The sequence below is a fragment of the Schistocerca americana genome, chromosome 1 (assembly GCF_021461395.2).
Source record: "Schistocerca americana isolate TAMUIC-IGC-003095 chromosome 1, iqSchAmer2.1, whole genome shotgun sequence".
NCBI lineage: Eukaryota > Metazoa > Arthropoda > Insecta > Orthoptera > Acrididae > Schistocerca > Schistocerca americana.
Window position 1 is genome coordinate 531,946,854 of NC_060119.1, and position 22,706 is coordinate 531,969,559.

Here is a 22,706-nt window from a genome sequence, read left to right on the forward strand (position 1 = left end):
ACTCGTACAGGACATGGGGAATGAAATTTCAGGTTATCCGAACTGCCAAAAAAAATTAGTATTTAGATAAAGAAGAGCTACATCTGTGTGTGTAGTGAAGAGTCTCAGCAAAAGTCTTGCTTTTCTCATAAAAAGTAAAAGCTACTGTTTTGGGATTCGTGCGTGTACTCCGCTATGCAAGCCTCTCATTCGATTTTGAGATGACTATTCAGTAACAAAAGAATTATTTTTTACATCTTTTAGCTATCCGCGATGGTATTGCCAGCTATGCACCACACGCGCAGTTATTACCGCCAGTGTCCGCCCCCGGTAGCTGAGTGGTCAGCGCGACAGAATGTCAATCCTCAGGGTCCGGGTTCGATTCCCGGCTGAGTTGGAGATTTTCTCCGCTCAGCGACTGTGTGTTGTATTGTCCTAATCATAATCATTCATCTCCATCGACGCGCAAGTCGTTGAAGTGGCGTCACATCGAAAGACTTGCACCCGGCGAATGGTCTACCCGACAGGAGGCCCTAGTCATACGACATTACCGCCAGCCGTGTGGAGTGGAGAACTATCCCTCGTTTCTCTACTTCGTATGTTGCCGATACAAACCGAAGCTGGAAATGAAGGAGGAACTTAATGAAATAAGAAGACGATGGGAATCATCAGTTCATGAGGCTGACTGCATATTTCTTTCAGTTTATGCTGCCTGGTTTCAGGAAACAATGTTACCTGTATTATTACGCTCACAACGATGCCTACTGTATGTTATTGAATTTGTTCGCTCATGGTTTTAGCTGAGCGGGCGGTGAACTGTTGACGTGTTCCGCTGTTGGTTGTTTCGAATGACGAACGAGTGAAACAACTGCGCTTAGTCCAAATGTAACACGGTTCCTGAACTGTATTTGGTATCGTGCAGCAGATAAAACAAACATGCATTCTTTAACACATTCTTCTACAGCAAAAATATCGAAATGAACAGTAGAAAAACAAAACTCGTTTTATGGTCGAACAATGAAGCTGTGTGTGTAGGAGACAACGATACTTTCGAATTTAATATATTCTTCAACAAGAAGACGTAGAAGACAAAAAAATTAAACTGCTGTGTTACTGTATAATAACTGAAGCGAACGTGTAATAAATCGCTATTAATACATTGTTCTTCAGAAAAACGCACGAAATTAAAATAAAATTGTTGTTTTACGATTTAGTAATTGGAGTTGGTGTTCAGATCATAGCTATAGGTTTCTTCGAACTTTTCTCATTTTCTCTCATTGTTACAAGAAAGCGAGCACGTCATACTGCTACCAGAGATGTTATGTTTATAGATTTTTTTTTAAAACGAAGAAAAACTTTTCTGTTTTTCCTATCGACAGAACTGAACTACGTTATTTATCAACACTTTTCCATCTGAGCGCACACTTCGTTAACGTATATTTGCGCGCTGACTATCAGTTTCAGCAGTCGCTAAGTAAACGCATAAGTGTTAACACAATGCGACGATAACGTGACGGTACGGTGCCGAGCCATGTGCGTCAGTAGTGAACAGTCGAGTACTGTCGGAAGGCTGTCGGCCCCCGCCTGTGCGTGAAACGATACACAGCGACCGGGCGAGCTCGAGCTGATAGATGTGTGTAACGTAAACGGGGACGATTCTAGAAGTCAGTCAAGGGGGGAGGGGGGGGGCTAATGAGGGGGGCAGAAGGGGGTTTGGGGGATTGGAATATGGTTTAACAAAAGGAGAGTTGGTGTCCTCTACCGACAAATTGTGTTGCTTAACGTTGTTCTTGGTAACTGTTTTGGAGTTTAGGTAAAAAATGTGTATTAGTAAATAATAAGACGCCTATTTTAAGTTAAATGATATTTATTGGTATAGGTAGCAAGCTATTTGCCGCTCTTCTTCTTTTGTTAAAATGTGTTTGGAATACATTGCAGCCTATATTGCTACATAATTATAAATAAATGATTGAATCTGTTGAAGTCATTTTATCCAGTGTAATATGATTCTCCATGACGGTGGCGGGGGGAGGGGGGGGGGGTGCTATAGCCCCATAGCCCCTTACACTTGCCAACTTGCCACCACCCCAGAACGTAAGTATAGTTGATTGCAAAATCACACAGTTCTAGTTGTACATACCCTTAGCTATCATACACTGTGACACTGCGATAGAATTCTGTTGAATCCGCCGCTCTTTTTGTCAACATAACACTGATTGCAACTTGTCAGTCTATATGTAATATCTTGCTACAGGCTAGAAGCACTTTATGTCACAACCTAAATGTTTGCTTTATTTAAACATCGCTGACATTTCTGTTTGAAATTATTCCTTATTTTTCAATTCGACTTCTTACGTGCATTTATTTTATCGGCTATCATCGTGTGATTGAAATTGTCGCACTTGGTCCTCCCTTCATAATTTATTGCCGATGTTAGTAACATTGTTGGAAGCCAGAACACGCCTTGATTTACAGTGACATATCAGGTACTGTGGGGGACGGCTCCCATGCGCTAATCCCACCATACCTCATAAGAGGGCACAGCTGTGTTTACTTTTTGATAGTTAAAAAAACCACTTTATTGGGACATGACAGCCGAAGTACGATGTCAAAATACCTCGATGCATCTAACTGTTTTGATATGAAAGACTATTTTTTAATTCATATCAGTTTATTAAAATATCTGTCCAAATGTACTGATAATATACCAACTACTTTGCCTTGGCAAAATCCGATTGCAGATTTTCAATGTGCATTTGTGTGCAACACTTTGTCTCACTGATAAAAACACAACTCGGTGAAACATGGAACCCACATATGAGGAAGTGTGACAGTATATTACAGAAGGTAACTGAATGAAATACGTAACGAGACAACCGAAATGACATTTTTATTCAAAGATCACAATTACTCTGAAGTCACTGCGATTCATGACGGTCCGTTGGAGATTGAAAAAGGTAGGACATGCTTCTTAAGCTTCTTGATAGAGCTTGTGGTCACGAAGGACACCAATGCGTGCTCTACAATGTGCCCCCATGCTGGCCACGAGCTACGTAAGGAGCTCTTGTGGTAGGCCGTTCCCTTCCAGGGGAATTCATAAGCATGGTTAGATCCCGTTTTATAATATGGAAGATTTAAGTTAAAATCGTAAAATACATTTGGCCAGCTTGAAGAATGAGTTTCTTTCTTCTCTCCAAATACATACCCTTTCACGAAAATGTTTTATTTTTCATTATTCAGGTCTTCATAATGATTTAACACAACTCTTTAATGGCCATTTACACAAACAATCAGTTGAAGAGTATCTTGTAGTTAAGTTTTGATATTCATTATCTCAGATGAGTACAGGGATGGCTTGAGTGTTGAAGTACGTCTCTCCAACGCATCCCACATGTGCTCGATGGCAGTTAAGTCGGGGGAACAGGCAGGCCAGTCCATTCACCGAAAATCCATTTCTTCCAAGACCTCCTCCACCTGCGCTCGTCAATATGGTCACGCAGCATTTTCGTCCGTAAAAATGAAGCCAGGGACGAATGCAGTGGTGAAAAAAAAACTCAGGAGTACAGATCACAATGACGTTGACCAGTGAGTCTGCCGTGTTCATATATGAGGGCAGTTCAATAAGTAATGCAACACATTTTTTTTCTCGGCCAATTTTGGTTGAAAAAACCGGAAATTTCTTGTGGAATATTTTCAAACATTCCCGCTTTGTCTCGTATAGTTTCATTGACTTCCGACAGGTGGCAGCGCTGTACGGAGCTGTTAAAATGGCGTCTGTAACGGATGTGCGCTGCAAACAACGGGCAGTGATCGAGTTTCTTTTGGCGGAAAACCAGGGCATCTCAGATATTCGTAGGCGCTTGCAGAATGTCTACGGTGATCTGGCAGTAGACAAAAGCACGGTGAGTCGTTGGGCAAAGCGTGTGTCATCATCGCCGCAAGGTCAAGCAAGACTGTCTGATCTCCCGCGTGCGGGCCGGCCGTGCACAGCTGTGACTCCTGCAATGGCGGAGCGTGCGAACACACTCGTTCGAGATGATCGACGGATCACCATCAAACAACTCAGTGCTCAACTAGACATCTCTGTTGGTAGTGCTGTCACAATTGTTCACCAGTTGGGATATTCAAAGGTTTGTTCCCGCTGGGTCCCTCGTTGTCTAACCGAACACCATAAAGAGCAAAGGAGAACCATCTGCGCGGAATTGCTTGCTCGTCATGTGGCTGAGGGTAACAATTTTTTGTCAAAGATTGTCACAGGCGATGAAACATGGGTTCATCACTTCGAACCTGAAACAAAACGGCAATCAATGGAGTGGGTGTGGCGCCACTCCATTACTTATTGAACTGCCCCCCCCCCCCTCCCCCCTTGACTGACTTCTAGAATCGTCCCCGTTTACGTTACACACATCTATCAGCTCGAGCTCGCCAGGTCGCTGTGTATCGTTTCACGCACAGGCGGGCGCCACACCCACTCCCCTACCAAGAAAAAGTTTAAAGCCATACCCTCAGCCGGTAAAGTCATGGTTACAGTCTTCTGGGACGCTGAAGGGGTTATTCTGTTCGATGTCCTTCCCCATGGTCAAACGATCAACTCTGAAGTGCATTGTGCTACTCTTCAGAAATTGAAGAAACGACTCCAGCGTGTTCGTAGGCACAAAAATCTGAACGAACTTCTCCTTCTTCATGACAACGTAAGACCTCACACAAGTCTTCGCACCCGAGAGGAGCTTACAAAACTTCAGTGGACTGTTCTTCCTCATGCACCCTACAGCCCCGATCTCGCACCGTCGGATTTCCATATGTTTGGCCCAATGAAGGACGCAATTCGTGGGAGGCACTACGCGGATGATGAAGAAGTTATTGATGCAGTACGACGTTGGCTCCGACATCGACCAGTGGAATGGTACCGTGCAGGCATACATGCCCTCATTTCAAGGTGGCGTAAGGCCGTAGCACTGAATGGAGATTACGTTGAAAAATAGTGTTGTGTAGCTAAAAGATTGGGGAATAAACTGGTGTATTTCAATGCTGAATAAAACAACCCCTGTTTCAGAAAAAAAAATGTGTTGCATTACTTATTGAACTGCCCTCGTATTTTGAGGTCAATATGACCGTGCAATATTATGCCTGCATACACCATAATACCGCCACCACCAAAACGATCATATTCGACAATGCTGGACGAGAGATGGGAACACGTAATACGCCAAGTAACGTGGTCGAACGTGATCATTCTGGTAGTCCAAATCCTACGGTGTGTGGAGGCATAATGTCGCATGGGCATACTGACTTCCAACGGTTTCAACACGGTGTAGTCACCCGTGAATGTGATTGTGGCGCTATACTCCTTCCCCACGTATGTCTTTTCTAGGGTGCATTCGGCTCTGACTTCATTCTTATGGATGACAATGTGCTGTCACATCGAACAGCACAGGTAGAGGAAGTGTTGGAAAGAGAGGATATCGGCGAACGCACTGGCCAGCCCCTTCCCCCCACGCAAACCCCACTGCGCAGGGTGCGTTGGGGAGACGTATTGCAGCACGTCCTCACGCAGCAACGACCATCCAGAAGTTGCCAGCCACGCTGGGGCCCTATTCTATATTGTTCATACCGATCGGTGCAGTATGTCAGTCTCAGTAGCGACATCATTTTTGGTTCTTTATACGAAGTTCCTATTCAGTAAGCTTCTGAGACTGGTTATCGATCGCCGGTCGGAGTGGCCGTGCGGTTCTAGGCGCTACAGTCTGGAACCGAGCGACCGCTCCGGTCGCAGGTTCGAATCCTGCCTCGGGCATGGATGTGTTTGATGTCCTTAGGTTAGTTAGGTTTAATTAGTTCTAGGCGATTGATGACCTCAGAAGTTAAGTCGCATAGTGCTCAGAGCCCATTTTGAATCGGTTATCGATCGGTCTCCTGCTGATTTTTTGACAACTGTACCGAGAGGTTTTGGATTTCGGTATGGCCATCTCGTTCGGTTCGGTGTGGTTTATTTACTCCTAGGATGTGTTATTTTAAACATATTGAGTGGTTTTAGCTTCGGATTTAGTGACTGTGTTATTTTAAGAATCACCAGGACGCGTCCAGGTGGAATGTGAGTTTATAATAAACTATTTTCCCTTGTTAGAAATATGTATTGTTGTTACTGTAAATGATTATAAAATTAAGAAACAGTTTCGGTCAATACTCTCACAAAATACCTGTTACTTTTACGTAATTAAGAGTTTAAAAAATAATTAAATTTCAAAATTTCGGCTCTGCTTACGTACATCACATGAGTGCTACTTGGTACTATTAGTGTCTTGTACTTTTTTCCACAAATGGCTTACTTATTAATCATCTAAACGTGTTTAAAACTTTTAAGTAATAACGCAAAAGAATTTTGTGAAACCTGATAAAGGAAACCTTGCAAAATTTCATGCATTTACGGCTTACAACCACATTATTCGGCAACGAAGTCATCCTGCATCTCTCACGACTCGAATTATGTCAAATAATAGTACCGAAGTTGGTAAGGCAACGAACTGCCGTGTCCGATGTCGTAGGTTCGCATAGTGCTGGGTAGGAAAATACTTTTTTCCTCTTCGTGTCTGTAACCCACTCTGAGACTTCGTCAATCGTCAAAGTTCAAAATTTTTTCTGAAATATTCGTTGTTATTTACACGTAAGAGCGCTCTTTCTCAGGAACGAGTAGTTTCGATTTCGTGACTTCCATATGTTTAAGAATTGAAAGATGAAACTGCTCTGCGTGGTACAACTCACAGTGACATTTATACTTTTTCTTGTCACAAATAGTTCACCACTTTTTTCTGAATACGTATTGATTTCCGAGAGTACGGTTGGAGAGGAATCTAAGAGCACAAATTACTGTGAATGAAACTAGAAGCAATCAACTTTATACTCTAGCTTGTCACAAATATTTATCTGCCACCGAATTCTTAACAACAGTAGACAGAGATGAAAGATTCCCGCCACAATATTTTCAGACTATACCACCATATATGAACCATTGTGATTCGTCAGATACGTGTTGTAAACTACAACGAATAGCTGCACTCGCTCCACGCTCTTGAAAAGGCGTTTTTTTAAAATTTTATTTTTATGAAGCAAATCGTTGATGTATCCTGTAGGGAAGTAGGCTACTTCATCTTTTGGATCTGTACGAGCGAGTTACAACCACATTCTATGCCCCGTCTTATTCTTTGATACTTTCATAAACAATTTTTCGGATTCGTTGAGATACTTTTCGTCTATGAACCTAATTGAAGGCAATTTGCTTATTTGGTTCAAATGGCTCTGAGCACTATGGGACGTAACAACTATGGTCATCAGTCCCCTAGAACTTAGAACTACTTAAACCTAACTATCCTAAGGACATCACACAACACCCAGTCATCACGAGGCAGAGAAAATCCCATTTGTTTATTGCCATACGCGTTTCGCTTCTTTTATTTATGAAGCATCTTCACAACAACACAATCAAATGCCTTAGGTAAATCTAAAAATATGCCTAGCATTCGAAACCTTTTGCTTAACCCATCCAGTACCTCACAGAGAAAAGAGAATATAGCATTTTCAGTTGCTAAACGACTTCTAAAGCCGGACTGTACATTTGATAGTGAATCGCGTGATATAAATTGATCTATTATCTTTACATATACAGCCTTTTCAATAATTTTAGTAAGCACTGAAGGCATAGAAATAGGTCTAATATTGTCTACATTATCCCTTTCTCTCTTTTTATAATGCAGCTTTACTACTGAGTACTTTAATTGTTCAGAAAACTGATCATTCCTGAAGGAAAAATTACAAATATGGCTAAATACAGGGATAACATGTGCAGAAAACCAATCGCGAACAATTGCGACCCGGTGACATGTCTTCCATAAAAATTCCATTCTTGTTTGAGAACATTTACAAACGTAAATGGTCTCCAAGTAGCCGAACATAGCCGGTTTCAGTCTTTGATCGATTCAGTTGGACCAGAGGACCCAGTCCTTCCCACGCATCTTTATGGAGCCACCACCAACTTGCACAGTGTCTTGTTGACAACTTGGGTCCATCGCATCGTGGAGTCTGCGCCATACTCGAACATTATGAACTGAAATCTGGACTCATCAGATCAGGTCAGAGATCTCCTGTCGCCTAGCGTCCAAATGATATCGTTGCGAAGCCAGGAGGGGCGCTGCAGGTCTCGTGCTGTTAGCAAAGGCACTCGTATCGGTCGTCTGCTGTCATAGCCCATTAATGCCAGATTTCGCCGCAATGTCCTAACGTATACGTTCGTCGTACCTCCCACATTGATTTTTCGATTCTTTCTCGCAGTGTTGTTTGTCTGTTAGTACTGACAACCCTACGCCAGTGCCGCTGGTCTCAGTCGTTAAGTGAAGGCCGTCGGTGACTGCTTTGCCGGTGATGAAAGTAATGCTTGCTATTTGCTATTGTTGGCACACTCCTGACACTGTGGATCCCGAAATTCTGAATTCCCTAACGATTTCCGAAATGAAATATGGCTCTCGTTTAGCGCCGAGTGCCATTCCCGTCGTGTGGGCATAATCACATCGGGAACCTTCTCACATGACAGCTCCGCCACTGTGCTACCCTTTTATACTTTAAGCACGCTATACTACCGCCGTCTGTATGTGTGCGTATCAGTATCTCATGACTTTTGTCCCCTACGTGTAGTACACCAGCCTCCCAGTATGGCAGCCATCACTGAACCCAACGTACTGTTTGTCAAAATCAAATATTCGCAGTCTCATACTAAGCTGTCAAACCAGTCCACCAGCCTTCGCTCCAATCACTTCCATAATTCACGGAAAAACTGGCACTCTCAGCTGAGGCAGCTGAGCTTTCTTATGGGGACATCCGAGTTATACGGCTGAATAACCGTGTCTTTTGAACCAGATTATTATTCAAAAGACACTGAAGAACAATTTCTACGACGATCTAGTGGGTATAAATAATATATGGGGACTTTCACAGATTGCCGCTCCTGTTATCACGCTAATCGTGTTTATAACATATTTATTGAATCTGAGTCAGGACGGGATGGCAGGACAAAAAAGTAGTATATCACTACAAAAATGCAAAAATAAATGTTGAGTAGAATGTGGATGATATGTTTTTGAAAAGATGGCATTTACTTAGTATATTGGTGTTCAAAGCTTAAGGATGAAATAACTTTCGCATGTCGTATCACTGTCAAGTGACATATCTCGATGAAACTTGAACCATATACAGAAAGAACTGCTGCAGCACAGTTGAGACGTTAACTGAAAGAAGTACATAATGAGACAAGTTGTTGTTGTTGTGGTTTTGAGTCCAAACACTGGTATGATGCAGCTCCCCACGCTGCTCTATCCTGTGAAACCTCTTCATCTCTGAGTACCTACTGCAACCTACATCCTTCTGAATCTGCTTAGTATGTTCATCTCTTGATCTCCTTCTGCTAGTTTTACCCTCCATGCTTCCCTCCAATACTAAACTGGTGATTCCTTGATGCCTCACAACTCGTCCTACCAACCGGTCCCTTCTTCTAGTCAAGTTGTGCCACAAATTCTTCTTCTCCCCAATTCTAATCAGTACCTCCTCATTAGCTACGTGATCTATCCATCTAATCTTCAGCACTCTTCTGTGGTACCACATTTCAAAAGCTTCTATTCTCTTCTCGTCTAAACCATTCATCGTTCATGTTTTGCTTCCGTACATAGCTACACTCCATACAAATACTTTTAGAAGAGACTTCCTGTCACTTAAATCTACACTCGTTGTTAACAAATTCCTCTTCTTCAGAAACTGACCGCTCCCCACGAGGTGGGGCCGGGGCTGTTCTAAGTAACGTAGCTTGACATGGTACCACGGTACTTTAGCTCTTTATGTTTGACCATGCCTTATTCAGGCACGTATTAGTTTATTTTATGCTTCTCAAGAAGGCTAGATTACTCCAGCTGAAACCTGGGAAAAGATCAGTAACATTTCGCAACGGAGGAGGATTTTTGACATATTAATTTATCACAGTTGCTGACAGGGCTGAAACATGTTAAAAATTCTTAAAAACGCTTTCCTTGCCACAGCCAGTCTATATTTTATATACTTCGACCTACATCAGTTATTTTCCTTCCCAAATACGTACAAAGTTATTCTACTGTTAATAATAACGATTGTCTTTGTTACCTTCACAGAAATAATGCCCATTTCCGCAGCATGCTTTCATATACCATATACGTTGTCGACTGCGACAAGTCCACTTCAGGTAAGGTTTTGTTTCCTCGTTAGTCAAACCTTATGAAGATGGTTCCAATGGCTCTGAGCACTATGGGACTTAACTTCTGAGGTCATCAGTCCCCTAGAACTTAGAACTACTTAAACCTAACTAACCTAAGGACTTCACACACATCCATGCCCGAGGCAGGATTCGAACCTGCGACCGCCGGCCGGAGTGGCCGTGCGGTTCTAGGTGCTACAGTCTGGAACCGAGCGACCACTACGGTCGCAGGTTCGAATCCTGCCTCGGGTATGGATGTGTGTGATGTCCTTAGGTTAGTTAGGTTTAATTAGTTCTAAGTTCTAGGCCACCTCAGAAGGTAAGTCGCATAGTGCTCATTTTTTGAACCTGCGACCGTAGCGGTCGTGCGGTTCCAGACTGTAGCGCCTAGAACCGCTCGGCCACTCCGGCCGGCCCTTACAAAGAAATGAGCCTGTTATGACAAGTACATCCAGTAGCACAAAAGGAAACATTTGTTTTACTCGTCTTATTATATCACTGTGGAAATGTTTCGAAATCACATTCGATCACCTGCCACATCGATGTTTCGTTTTCTACGAGAATAGTAGTCCTTGACGTAACCTCCAGCACAGAGAGAGAAGTTGTTGAGATGCGCCCATTTGCGAGCCGATCGACCGAAATTTGTATAGCGTGCGCCCTATTGAGAATACACCCAGAAACTGCAGCAACAGACAGATGCTTCCTGAACCGTTTTGGCAGCGTAGGAAGGCGTCATCTGAGAGAGCCAGTTCCGGGCCTGCTCCTCCTAATGGTTTATATGGCCGCGGCTGCGCGTCCGCGGCCAGTTCCAAACATGCGGACCTCCAAAGCAGCCGCTGCGATGACCGTGGCGGCGCTCGTTCTGGCCGCCGTGGCCGTGGTCGCCGCTGCCGACGCGCAGGTGAGTGACCACCCGTCCTTTATATTGGCACGGGAGACCCATGCGTCTTGTCAGAGTGCCCCGCCACTTGGTGACGGGAGCGGAGATGGGTCTACTTAACAGCATCTGTTAACATACAGGGCGATCCTTATTACGTTTAAAAACTCCCGAAGCGACGTAGAAGACGCTGAGACAATTTAATATAAGACACACGGGGCGGCAAACGTCGGGAAATAGCCCTAAAATGTCTGAGAAATGTTGAACATATTACCTCACCAGATGACGTACCTCGACGGCACGTGCAGCGCTCGGGCTTGAGCGCGAAGGAATGCTTAAGCGCTGCTACACTTGCATTCGAACAACAGTACAATTTCGAACACCTTTTCTAAAGGTGATCTCTTGTAAGCGCAGAAGTTATCACTCGTTGTAACCGACTAAGGCCGCGTCCCACGTAAGCGACAGAAGCGACCGACAGCGCGCGACAACTTCAGACGGCAAAACACAACCGCAGGTGTAGTTACGGAAGTGTCCTAGGTGAGCGACGTGAGTGGCGCTTGCTGTCCACTGCTACAGCTTGCGACGCCTGAATTCAAACGTGTTTGAATCTCGTCACAGCAGCATGTGCGAAAGTGAGGACGACAGCACCGTGTCTCATTTTAAGAAAGCTATTTGGTGAAAAAAAATTGGTTGTTAGGCATCTTACAGCTCAATGAAGCACTGAATTTATTTTCGTTATTCGTCATAGATTCTGTGCTGTACGAAACTAAGCAAACGATGGCACGAAATTTTTGAGACTTTGCAGAGAGAAAATCACATTTCGTAGACTTTGCGTATGGTTCATTTTAGGCAATGCATTCAAATGGTTCAAATGGCTCTGAGCACTATGGGACTTAACATCTCAGGTCATCAGTCCCCTAGAACTTAGAACTACTTAAACCTAACTAACCTAAGGACACCACACACATCCATGCCCGAGGCAGAATTCGAACCTGCGACCGTGCGGTCGCGCCTTTCCAGACTGAAGCGGCTAGAACCGCTCGGCCGCACCGGCCAGCGGCAATGCATTATCGCATATCAAAGAAATTGTATTTAAAGTTGAGAGCGGAGTGATATCTCTCTTTTCATTCTCCAGATATGAAACAAGGTTTTTTTGGAAGTGACACCACGCAAAAAAAACCTATGTTGTCCTATGATTAACACTCGAAATCTTTTGGTCGAATGTTTGAGCGAAGCCCTATAAACTATACAATGAGTGTTTGTTCAAATTTTCATAGACAAATAAAAATTGAGAAATGGCCAAATGAGGTATCAAAGTGAGCACCGTGAAGTGTAGTGCTGCAAGGCAATATCTAACTGGTTGAAAGTAATCAGGGTAATTAAGGAAACTTAATCACTGATTTGAGGGAAAAAACTGAAATATTTCATAAACCACTGCTGCTAGTCTAGCTACGCAAACGAAGTGTCGAAAAGTCCATCACTTCAAGGCCTACCTACACTCCTGGAAATGGAAAAAAGAACACATTGACACCGGTGTGTCAGACCCACCATACTTGCTCCGGACACTGCGAGAGGGCTGTACAAGCAATGATCACACGCACGGCACAGCGGACACACCAGGAACCGCGGTGTTGGCCGTCGAATGGCGCTAGCTGCGCAGCATTTGCGCACCGCCGCCGTCAGTGTCAGCCAGTTTTCCGTGGCATACGGAGCTCCATCGCAGTCTTTAACACTGGTAGCATGCCGCGACAGCGTGGACGTGAACCGTATGTGCAGTTGACGGACTTTGAGCGAGGGCGTATAGTGGGCATGCGGGAGGCCGGGTGGACGTACCGCCGAATTGCTCAACACGTGGGGCGTGAGGTCTCCACAGTACATCGATGTTGTCGCCAGTGGTCGGCGGAAGGTGCACGTGCCCGTCGACCTGGGACCGGACCGCAGCGACGCACGGATGCACGCCAAGACCGTAGGATCCTACGCAGTGCCGTAGGGGACCGCACCGCCACTTCCCAGCAAATTAGGGACACTGTTGCTCCTGGGGTATCGGCGAGGACCATTCGCAACCGTCTCCATGAAGCTGGGCTACGGTCCCGCACACCGTTAGGCCGTCTTCCGCTCACGCCCCAACATCGTACAGCCCGCCTCCAGTGGTGTCGCGACAGGCGTGAATGGAGGGACGAATGGAGACGTGTCGTCTTCAGCGATGAGAGTCGCTTCTGCCTTGGTGCCAATGATGGTCGTATGCGTGTTTGGCGCCGTGCAGGTGAGCGCCACAATCAGGACTGCATACGACCGAGGCACACAGGGCCAACACCCGGCATCATGGTGTGGGGAGCGATCTCCTACACTGGCCGTACACCACTGGTGATCGTCGAGGGGACACTGAATAGTGCACGGTACATCCAAACCGTCATCGAACCCATCGTTCTACCATTCCTAGACCGGCAAGGGAACTTTCTGTTCCAACAGGACAATGCACGTCCGCATGTATCCCGTGCCACCCAACGTGCTCTAGAAGGTGTAAGTCATCTACCCTGGCCAGCAAGATCTCCGGATCTGTCCCCCATTGAGCATGTTTGGGACTGGATGAAGCGTCGTCTCACGCGGTCTGCACGTCCAGCACGAACGCTGGTCCAACTGAGGCGCCAGGTGGGAATGGCATGGCAAGCCGTTCCACAGGACTACATCCAGCATCTCTACGATCGTCTCCATGGGAGAATAGCAGCCTGCATTGCTGCGAAAGGTGGATATACACTGTACTAGTGCCGACACTGTGCATGCTCTGTTGCCTGTGTCTATGTGCCTGTGGTTCTGTCAGTGTGATCATGTGATGTATCTGACCCCAGGAATGTGTCAATAAAGTTTCCCCTTCCTGGGACAATGAATTCACGGTGTTCTTATTTCAATTTCCAGGAGTGTATTTAGAACACAAAACATATATGTTGGTATGATATTTAGCTGTCAAAAAGGCTTCCTTCGGATTTAAGTACTAAATTTAAGAATTTCGAGAAGATGATAGGATTGCAAATGAGGTGTAAGTAAGTTACGCCTTCTGAATAAAGCTGGAAAATAAAACAAGGAAGAAATCGATAAAATACTTTGCGAAATGATTTGTGTAAAATGAAAATAGATCATAGAAACATGTGACGTGTCTTTGAACGATGCTCAAAATCATATACAGAAAATGAGGTGCATCTCTAATATGTTTTACTTATTAGTGTTAGACAAATCGTTTCACTTTCTTTTTAAAAAAAAATGGCTCTGAGCACTATGGGACTCAACTGCTGTGGTCATCAGTCCCCTAGAACTTAGGACTAATTAAACCTAACTAACCTAAGGACATCACACACATTCATGCCCGAGGCAGGATTCGAACCTGCGACCGTAGCAGCAGCGCGGCTCCGGACTGGAGCGCCTAGAACCGCACGACCACCGCGGCCGGCACTTTCTTTTCAAAAATTACTTATGTACACTATTTAGATTAATTGGAGAGCTTGGCCTTAACATTGATTGCTCATTAATTACGTTCCCAACAATGAAATATCGGTAATATTTCATGGCGGTTCATTGTGTTTTATTTGGAATTGAATGTGTGTGATGTTCTGAGGTAGATTTGTACACACTTGAAGATCAATAACTTTGGCGAGATGTGAAAAATATACGTTGAGATGCAGTTAAACAGTATAGATAAAACTTAGTACACTGCACGTGACAGGATTGTAACAAAGTCAGTTCAAATATTAGTTACCATCAGGATAGAATAACACCGCTTATGAGCCTATGACGCTACCGTCACATCACACATCGTGCGGTGAAGCATCACAAATTATTCTATATTTATCGTAGTTGGTCATTCTTCTGCACTTACCGGTTGTTAAAGGTTTTTGGTCATGTGAGAAACATTTTTCTTTAATTTCTTGGTGAGAGAGTCGAACGTCTTTTGGTCATCAAGGTATTTTTCGAAGTATTTGTCTGGTGATCTTCGTAGTTGATGATATAAATGGCGAAATTCTCCGTGAAGATCCTTCCCTAAATTTCATGTACAATGCCCCTTTATCGTCTTATTTTCCTAAGTAAAGCTAATTTTGTTGCCGTACTCTCGAACTACAGTATTCTACTGCTTAGGGGCACAGTTTAACAGAAGCAGCTGGTGGGCCGTGCGGTAGCGTTCTCGCTTCCCACGCCCGGGTTCCCGGGTTCGATTCCCGGCGGGGTCAGGGATTTTCTCTGCCTCGTGATGGCTGGGTGTTGTGTGATGTCCTTAGGTTAGTTAGGTTTAAGTAGTTCTAAGTTCTAGGGGACTGATGACCATAGATGTTAAGTCCCATAGTGCTCAGAGCCATTTGAGCTGGTGGGCCCTAGTTGCCATCTTACAGCGGCAGATCGTCGCTCGCACGCAGGACACCTGAGCGTATTACCCGATGCTGCCGCTTGTTTCCGGATTGGCGCATATCCAGCCGTCGCTCGCTACCGGTCGCTTTTGATGCTTGGGTTGGACAGAGCCCAAAGGCTGTTCGTATTTTGTGTTTGCTTCCTTTTGTTACATACGTTATTTAGTAAAGGAAAAGTAGGTCAAGGTCATTTACTGGTAACGACGTAATTGTGAAGCGTATACTCATCTACTTACGAAGCAATACAAAAGGTTTTTGTTGTACTGTACTTTGCAATAAACCAGCGGAGGCAGTGAGATCGTTAAATAATAAATCTTACCTCAATGTTAACATATAACCGTTTAATGCAATGAAAAAAATACAACCTGCCACATGCAAGACTCGAACCCTAAGCCCCACACGCCAAAGCCACGCACGTGGGCCCAGAGCCACTCCGACGTGAATTACTTCAGTTAGGTTGGGATGATCAGGTGCGACAGACAGATAGGCTCAACAACTGCATATACGGCGTCACATTTTCAACCATTATCATCCACTTTTGGGATATTTCCGACATTTGTCACCCCATGTGTCGAATTAAATTACTTGTCATAGCGTCATCTACGTCACTTCGAAGGTTTTTAAACGTTAATAAGAATGACCCTGCGTAAACGAATCAAAAACTTTCACTCCCTGCACTTCCCTAGTTATCAGGTTAAGAGTTCCTTAGTGCCTTAGTATGTGTTCTACCAACCGATCCCCTCTTTCAGTCTCGTGTCACGTATTTTTTTCTTCCCAATAAGATTCAGTACTTCTTTATTAATTATCCATTTTACCCACCTAATCTTCAGCATGCTTCTGTGGCATTACTTTTGAAAAGCTTCTATTCTCTTGTCTGAATTGTTTAGCGCCCCTCTTTAACTTCTGTACAAGGCAACACTCCAGGGAAACACCGTTACAAAATCTTCTCAACGCTTACATTTGCAATCCACGTTAACAAATTCCTGTTTTTCACTAAATGTTTTTCAGTCTGCGTATTATACTCTTTCTATTTCGGCCACTTATTTTGTTGCACAAACAATAAAACCCATCTGCTGCTTTTTCAGTCTTTTTTTCTAATTCAGTTCCCTCAACATCGTGTGATGTAATATGACTTCATTTCATTGCACTTTGTTTACCTTTGTTGATGCCCATCTTACAGTCCTTTTTCAACACGTTATAAATTCCGTTCAACAGCTTTTCCAAGTCCTTTGTTGTCACTGGCAGACTTACAATGTCATTGGTAAACTACAAGCATTTTATCTCTTCTCCATAAACACCAATTCCTTATCCCAAATTCTCGTTAGTTTTATCTACTACGTCCACAAACAGACAAATTGACATATAGGCTAGGTTACAAGCTTGTCTCGCTCCCTTCTTAACCACTGCTTTCTTTTCATGTTCTTCGAATGTTCATAACTGATGTCTGGTTTCCGTATCAGCTGTAGACAATCTTTCGGTCCCCTTACTTTATCCCTGCTACCGTCAGAATTTCAGTCAACATTCTCAAAAGCTTTCTCTAAATGTAAAAACTTTAGATTCAACCGAACTTATAATTCATAGAGCCAATATAGCCTTGCATATTCCTACATTCCTCCGCAACCCATTTCAGTCTTCTCCGAGGTTGATTTCCACATGTGTTTCTATACTCCTCTAAATAATTCGTGCAAGGATTTCGTAACCATGAATGATTGCAGTAGGGGAGACTCTTCTACCTTGAATACTTGCCGGACTTCGCCTCTAGCCAGCCAAGTAATAAAAGTTTATTTTCTTATTTCATTTTTAAACGTTGGCATTCACTTTTTGTTTTCTGCTGTCTTTTACTGAATCTACAATAATTACTCCGTAAAATAAAGGTTTTCCAAATGTGAAAAAAGGTTCCGAGGTACAACGTGGTCATGTATCTGGGAACCAATATTCTACTGAAGTTTAAAAGCGTTACGATCGAGAAGTTACCAGTTTGGCATTTAGTCGTCTGTTTGCTATATAATAACGATTTTGCGTACCAATAATCAGTAACCGAAATCAAATCAAGAAGAAGTATGATCAAAAAACAATTACAATTTAAATTCATTTTGAAATCGAAGCTGCTAGAAAACTGACATAAATTTCCATTTCCAAGACAGGTACAGTTGTTAAGACACTGACGAAACTTAGTGAATTTACGAATGTGTCATGTTCCAAGGTACAAGATGGTGCACGACCGATGAAGTATGATTCAACCATCCACATATTATGCAATTAGTTTTAAAAATATGAAGAACTTTCTTTGCCATAAAAATCTGTATCTGAAGAATGGACAATACATTCCAAATAGCTTTTATATATTATGTACCACTTCAATATGTAGAACACGAAATGTTTAGAAATGCTGCACGAAACACAACCTCATCTCTAGCACCAACATAACCTAGAAAATGGAGGAAACTGCTGGTGTTGGTCTCTAGTGTGCATTCCTTCACGTGATTCTAAAGTTAGTCACTACGTTGAAATACCGACCAAAACACATCATGCTGTCCTAATTACACTATCATCTAGGTACATCACTCCCCTCTACTTGTCATGGACGAATATAAAACAGTTCTTTTCTGCTTATTGTGCATTAGTAACTTCCGAATGTTTTGCGTTCGATACTAAATATAAAAATAGTTCAAATGGCTCTCAGCACTATGGGACTTAACTTCTGAGGTCATCAGTTCCCTAGAACTTAGAACTACTTAAACCTAACTAACCTAAGGACATCACACACATCGTTGCCCGAGGCAGGATTCGAACCTGAGACCGTAGCGGTCGCGCGGTTCCAGACTGTAGCGCCTAGAACCGCTCGTCCACCCCGGCCGGCTGCTAAATATAGCCTATAACACGCTTATCGTCACGGATATAATGTAAAACATGTAGAATTCCTAGTGAGATCTAAGAGATGGCCTGACATCCCTAACCTTACTGGGTTAAATACATAGACATTAAATTGATAGATCTGTAATATTCACAGCATCTGCTTTCTTTGCAGTTTGAGCTGTTACATACTTCTTGGAATCTAACGGTAATACGCCTGTCTCGTACTTCTTCCTTTGCTGTACCTGTACCAGCGTGTGACGTCACCATTGCTGCACTTAGATCGATAGGGGAATAAATATATCCTCTGTGAGCTACGGCAACTCTACCCACAGTACTCAGATATTCAGTTGCTCGCTTTCGGGTGCGCAGCGCAGCAATGTAAGTTGTCGTCCAGAGTCGGCTGGGGTCGTTTGGCAGAAGCGTTACGAGGAAGTCATTCAGAGACATCGTTAAAATGATGCCATAATGCGTGTTTGATAGCGTGCACGAATAATATTTAAGATTAGCTCGAGTGTAGGGAAAGTCGTCCAGGACTGAACCATTTATGAAAGCAAGGTGTTATTGGAATCTTGTGGCAGGATTTCATTACTCTGATTTCAAACAAATGTTGCCGAGGAAGGAACTAATAAATGAGTAGTGCATCTTAGCCTCTTGTACTCCCTGAACTTCATCCACTGGTCATTAAATGCCATTAATTAAGAAAAATCGATCATCGAAATGGAGAGGTGTTACTCGGCCTTAAAAGGTGGAATAATTTTGCTATGATAAATTTTTCCAAAGATCTCAGTAACCCTAAGGCATTGTCGTCTTGCACTTATTTGATTACTTCTGTCGTTATTTTCTGTTACTATGAAGAATAATCGGAAAAAGGATCATTTATGAGCCAGAAACACTACTCTTAGAGCAACACATCGGTAAGACAGTAGCAGTTCAAATTCGCATTTGGTCATCAAGATTTAGGCTTCCCTGAGTTCTTTACATCGCTTAAAACGAGTGGCGAAATGGTTCTTTGAAAAGGGTACAGCATATTTCCCTTTGCCACACATCATAAAGTGGCTTTCGGAGTGTGTATGAAAATGTAGAGCTTACTCTCGAAGTCCCCCCCGACGTCCAAGTCCTATCTTCCTTCACTTGCTACCCGAGCTCTCGAAAGTCGGCTCCTGTCACTCAAGAATTACACGGAGAGAACAGCCTAGTTCAGCATCCTCAGCGGAAACAATTTTCTTTCATCTACATCTACATCCATACTCCGCAAGCCACCTGACGGTGTGTTGCTGAGGGTACCTTGAGTACCTCTATCGGTTCTCCCTTCTATTCCAGTCTCGTATTGTTCGTGGAAAGAAAGATTGTCGTTATGCCTCTCTGTGAGCTCTAATCTCTCTGGTTTTATCCTCATGGTCTCTTTGCGAGATATACGTAGGAGGGAGGAATATACTGCTTGACTCCTCGGTGAAGGTATGTTCTCGAAATTTCAACAAAAGCCTGTACCGAGCTACTGAGCGTCTCTCCTGCAGAGTCTTCCACTGGAGTTTATCTATCATCTCCGTAACGCTTTCGCGATTACTAAATGATCCTGTAACGAAGCGCGCTGCTCTCCGTTGGATCTTCTCTATTTCTTCTATCAACCCTATCTGGTACGGATCCCACACCCGTGAGCAGTATTCAAACAGTGGGCGAACGAGTGTACTGTAACCTACTTCCTTTGTTTTCAGATTGCATTTCCTTAGGATTCTTCCAATGAATCTCAGTCTGGCATCTGCTTAACTGACGATTAATTTTAGATGGTCATTCCATTTTAAATCACTCCTAATGCCTACTCCCAGATCATTTATGGAATTAACTGCTTCCAGGTGCTGAACTGCTATATTGTAGCTAAATGATAAAGGATCTTTCTTTCTATGTATTTGTAGCACATTACACTTGTCTACATTGAGATTCAATTGTCATTCCCTGCAGCATGCGTCAATTCGTTGCAAATCCTCCTGCATTTCAGTACAATTTTCCATTGTTGCAACCTCTCGATATACTAGGGCATCATCCGCAAAAAGCCTCAGTGAACTTCCGATGTTATCCACAAGGTGTCGAGGAGAGATTCTCAAATGAACCCAGGGCACTGATAAAATTTGATTATGCTAGCCAGCGTCAGCAAAGTACCGAGTGTCAGCGACTACACACAAACATTTAATACTTCATGTTCAAGATATCTAAAAGTGGCTTTCGATAACCTACAATATTGAGAGATGAGTTGTTTAGTTCATGATAGTACTTTTTTCTGTACGAAGATGTCAGGATATTAACTTTTGTGTGGAACGAATGAAATTTTGAAAGTCGTTTGACTGCTCCAAGAAAAAGCAGTACTGCTTCATAACAATGTTTAATGTAAGTACCGACGGATTTATCAATAATGACAAAATGGTTCAAATGACTCTGAGCACTATGGGACTTAACATCTGAGGTCATCAGTCCCCTAGAACTTAGAATTACTTAAACCTAACGAACCTTAGGACATCACACACATCCATGCCCGAGGCAGGATCCGAACCTGCTACCGTAGCGGTCGCGCGGTTCCAGACTGAAGCGCCTAGAACCGTCCACCCCGGCCGGCTCAATAATGACAACGAGATGTCGAGGGTCGCTGCAGACCCCAGTTTCCGTGCCGATATGCATTGTTTATGTGAGAGTATAGTGGAGACTGTATCCTCAGCCTTCACGTGTAGGACGTCTCCTGGTTCGTCTCTGCAGAAATTATCATTTTTAATGTAAAAAAAGAAGGTAATGGTATTACTCACAATCCAACCAGTTCCCCCGTGTGCACTTGTCTAAAACTATTACGGTAGAGTGAACCTGCTGTGAAATATACGAGGGGCGTTCAATACGTAATGCAACTCTTTCTGTTCTGGAAGTAGGTTGGTTTTATTCAGCAGTACACAACAGTATATTATTCCTTCCCTTTTGGCTACAAAACCCTACAGTTCCACATAATACCCCTTCAGTGCGACAGTCTTGTGCCAGCTTACTAGGAGAGCATGTATGTCGGTATGGTACCTCTCCACTGGCAGGCGCCGGAGCCAATGTCTTGCTGCATCAATAACCTCCGCATCATCCACTCACTGCTTCCGGCGGAGTGCATCCTCCATTTGGCCAAACAGATGGAAGTCGGAAGCTGCGAGATCCGAGCTGTACAGAGGATGAGGAAAAAGAGTCCAATGAAGTTTTATGAGCTCCTCTTGAGTGTACAGACATGTGTGCGAGGCCTTGCGCTGTCATAGAGACGGAGAAGTTCGTGTGCATTTTTGTGGCCACGAACACGCTGAAATCGTTTCTTCAATTTCCTGAGGGTGGCACAATACACTTCAGAGTTGGCGTTGCATCGTGAATGAGGACATCAAACAGAATAACACCTTCAGAGTATCAGGAGACCGTCGCTATGACTTTACTGGTTGAGGATGCGGCTTTGAAATTTTTCTTCAGATGAGACGTGGTGTGGCACCACTCCTTGGATTGCTGTTTTGTTTCTGGTTCAAAGAGATGACCCACGTTTCATCACCTGTGACGCTGATCGACAAAGAATTGTCGCAGGCAGCTTCGTAACGTGCAAGCAATTCCACACAGGTGGTCCTTCGTTGCTCTTTATGGTTTCCTGGTAGGCGGCGAGGGATCCAGCGGCCCCACGCCTTTGACTTCTTCAACTGGTGGCCGAGGGTGTCAGCACCAGCAACAGGGACGCCCGGTAGTGCAGCGTGGGGTACGTGATTCGTCGGTCACTTCGAATGAGACTGTCTGCACGTTCCAAATGGTAGGAGTCACATCTGAGTACGGCCAGCCGGCACCAGAAGATCGGACAGGTTTGTGCGCCTCTTTGCGATGATAGATGCCTCGCCCAACGTCTCACTGCGGTTTTGTTCACTGCCAGATCTGCCTAGACAACTGCAAGCTCCTGTGAATATTTGTGATACTCTGGTTTTCCGTCAAAGGAAACTCAGTGACAGCTCTCTTTCTGAGATCCACCCCCGTTACAGCCGCCATTTTGTAGACTGTATGTAGCACCACCAACATCAGGAACTTCATGAAGCGATACGGCCTGAAGTGTGAATATTCCATAATTTCCCACAGTAAATCCCCCATTTTTTCACCTGAAGTTGACCGAGACAAGGATGTGTTGCATTACTTATTGAACGTCCCCCGTAATAGACAATGTTACCTGGAATTGTACACCGTAATACCTCCGTTTACGTACATCATCAGTCTTGTCTCTTGCACAAGTGTAATAACTGTTCGTGTTGTAACAGGTATAGGTAAATACAGGCCGACCAGTCTTTGAAATATGGCGCATAGCTTG

At 43.8% G+C, this 22,706-nt stretch overlaps 1 protein-coding gene across 1 annotated transcript in view; it reads left to right on the forward strand.

Annotated features, from left to right (window-relative positions):
- Positions 1–11,084: 11,084 nt before the first annotated feature.
- Positions 11,085–22,706, forward strand: part of LOC124571522 (inter-alpha-trypsin inhibitor heavy chain H4-like) — a 174,595-nt gene continuing 162,973 nt past the window's right edge. Inside the window, exon 1 of the mRNA XM_047131118.1 lies at positions 11,085–11,144. Coding sequence (XP_046987074.1) covers positions 11,085–11,144 — 60 coding nt within the window. The remainder of the gene's footprint in view (positions 11,145–22,706) is intronic.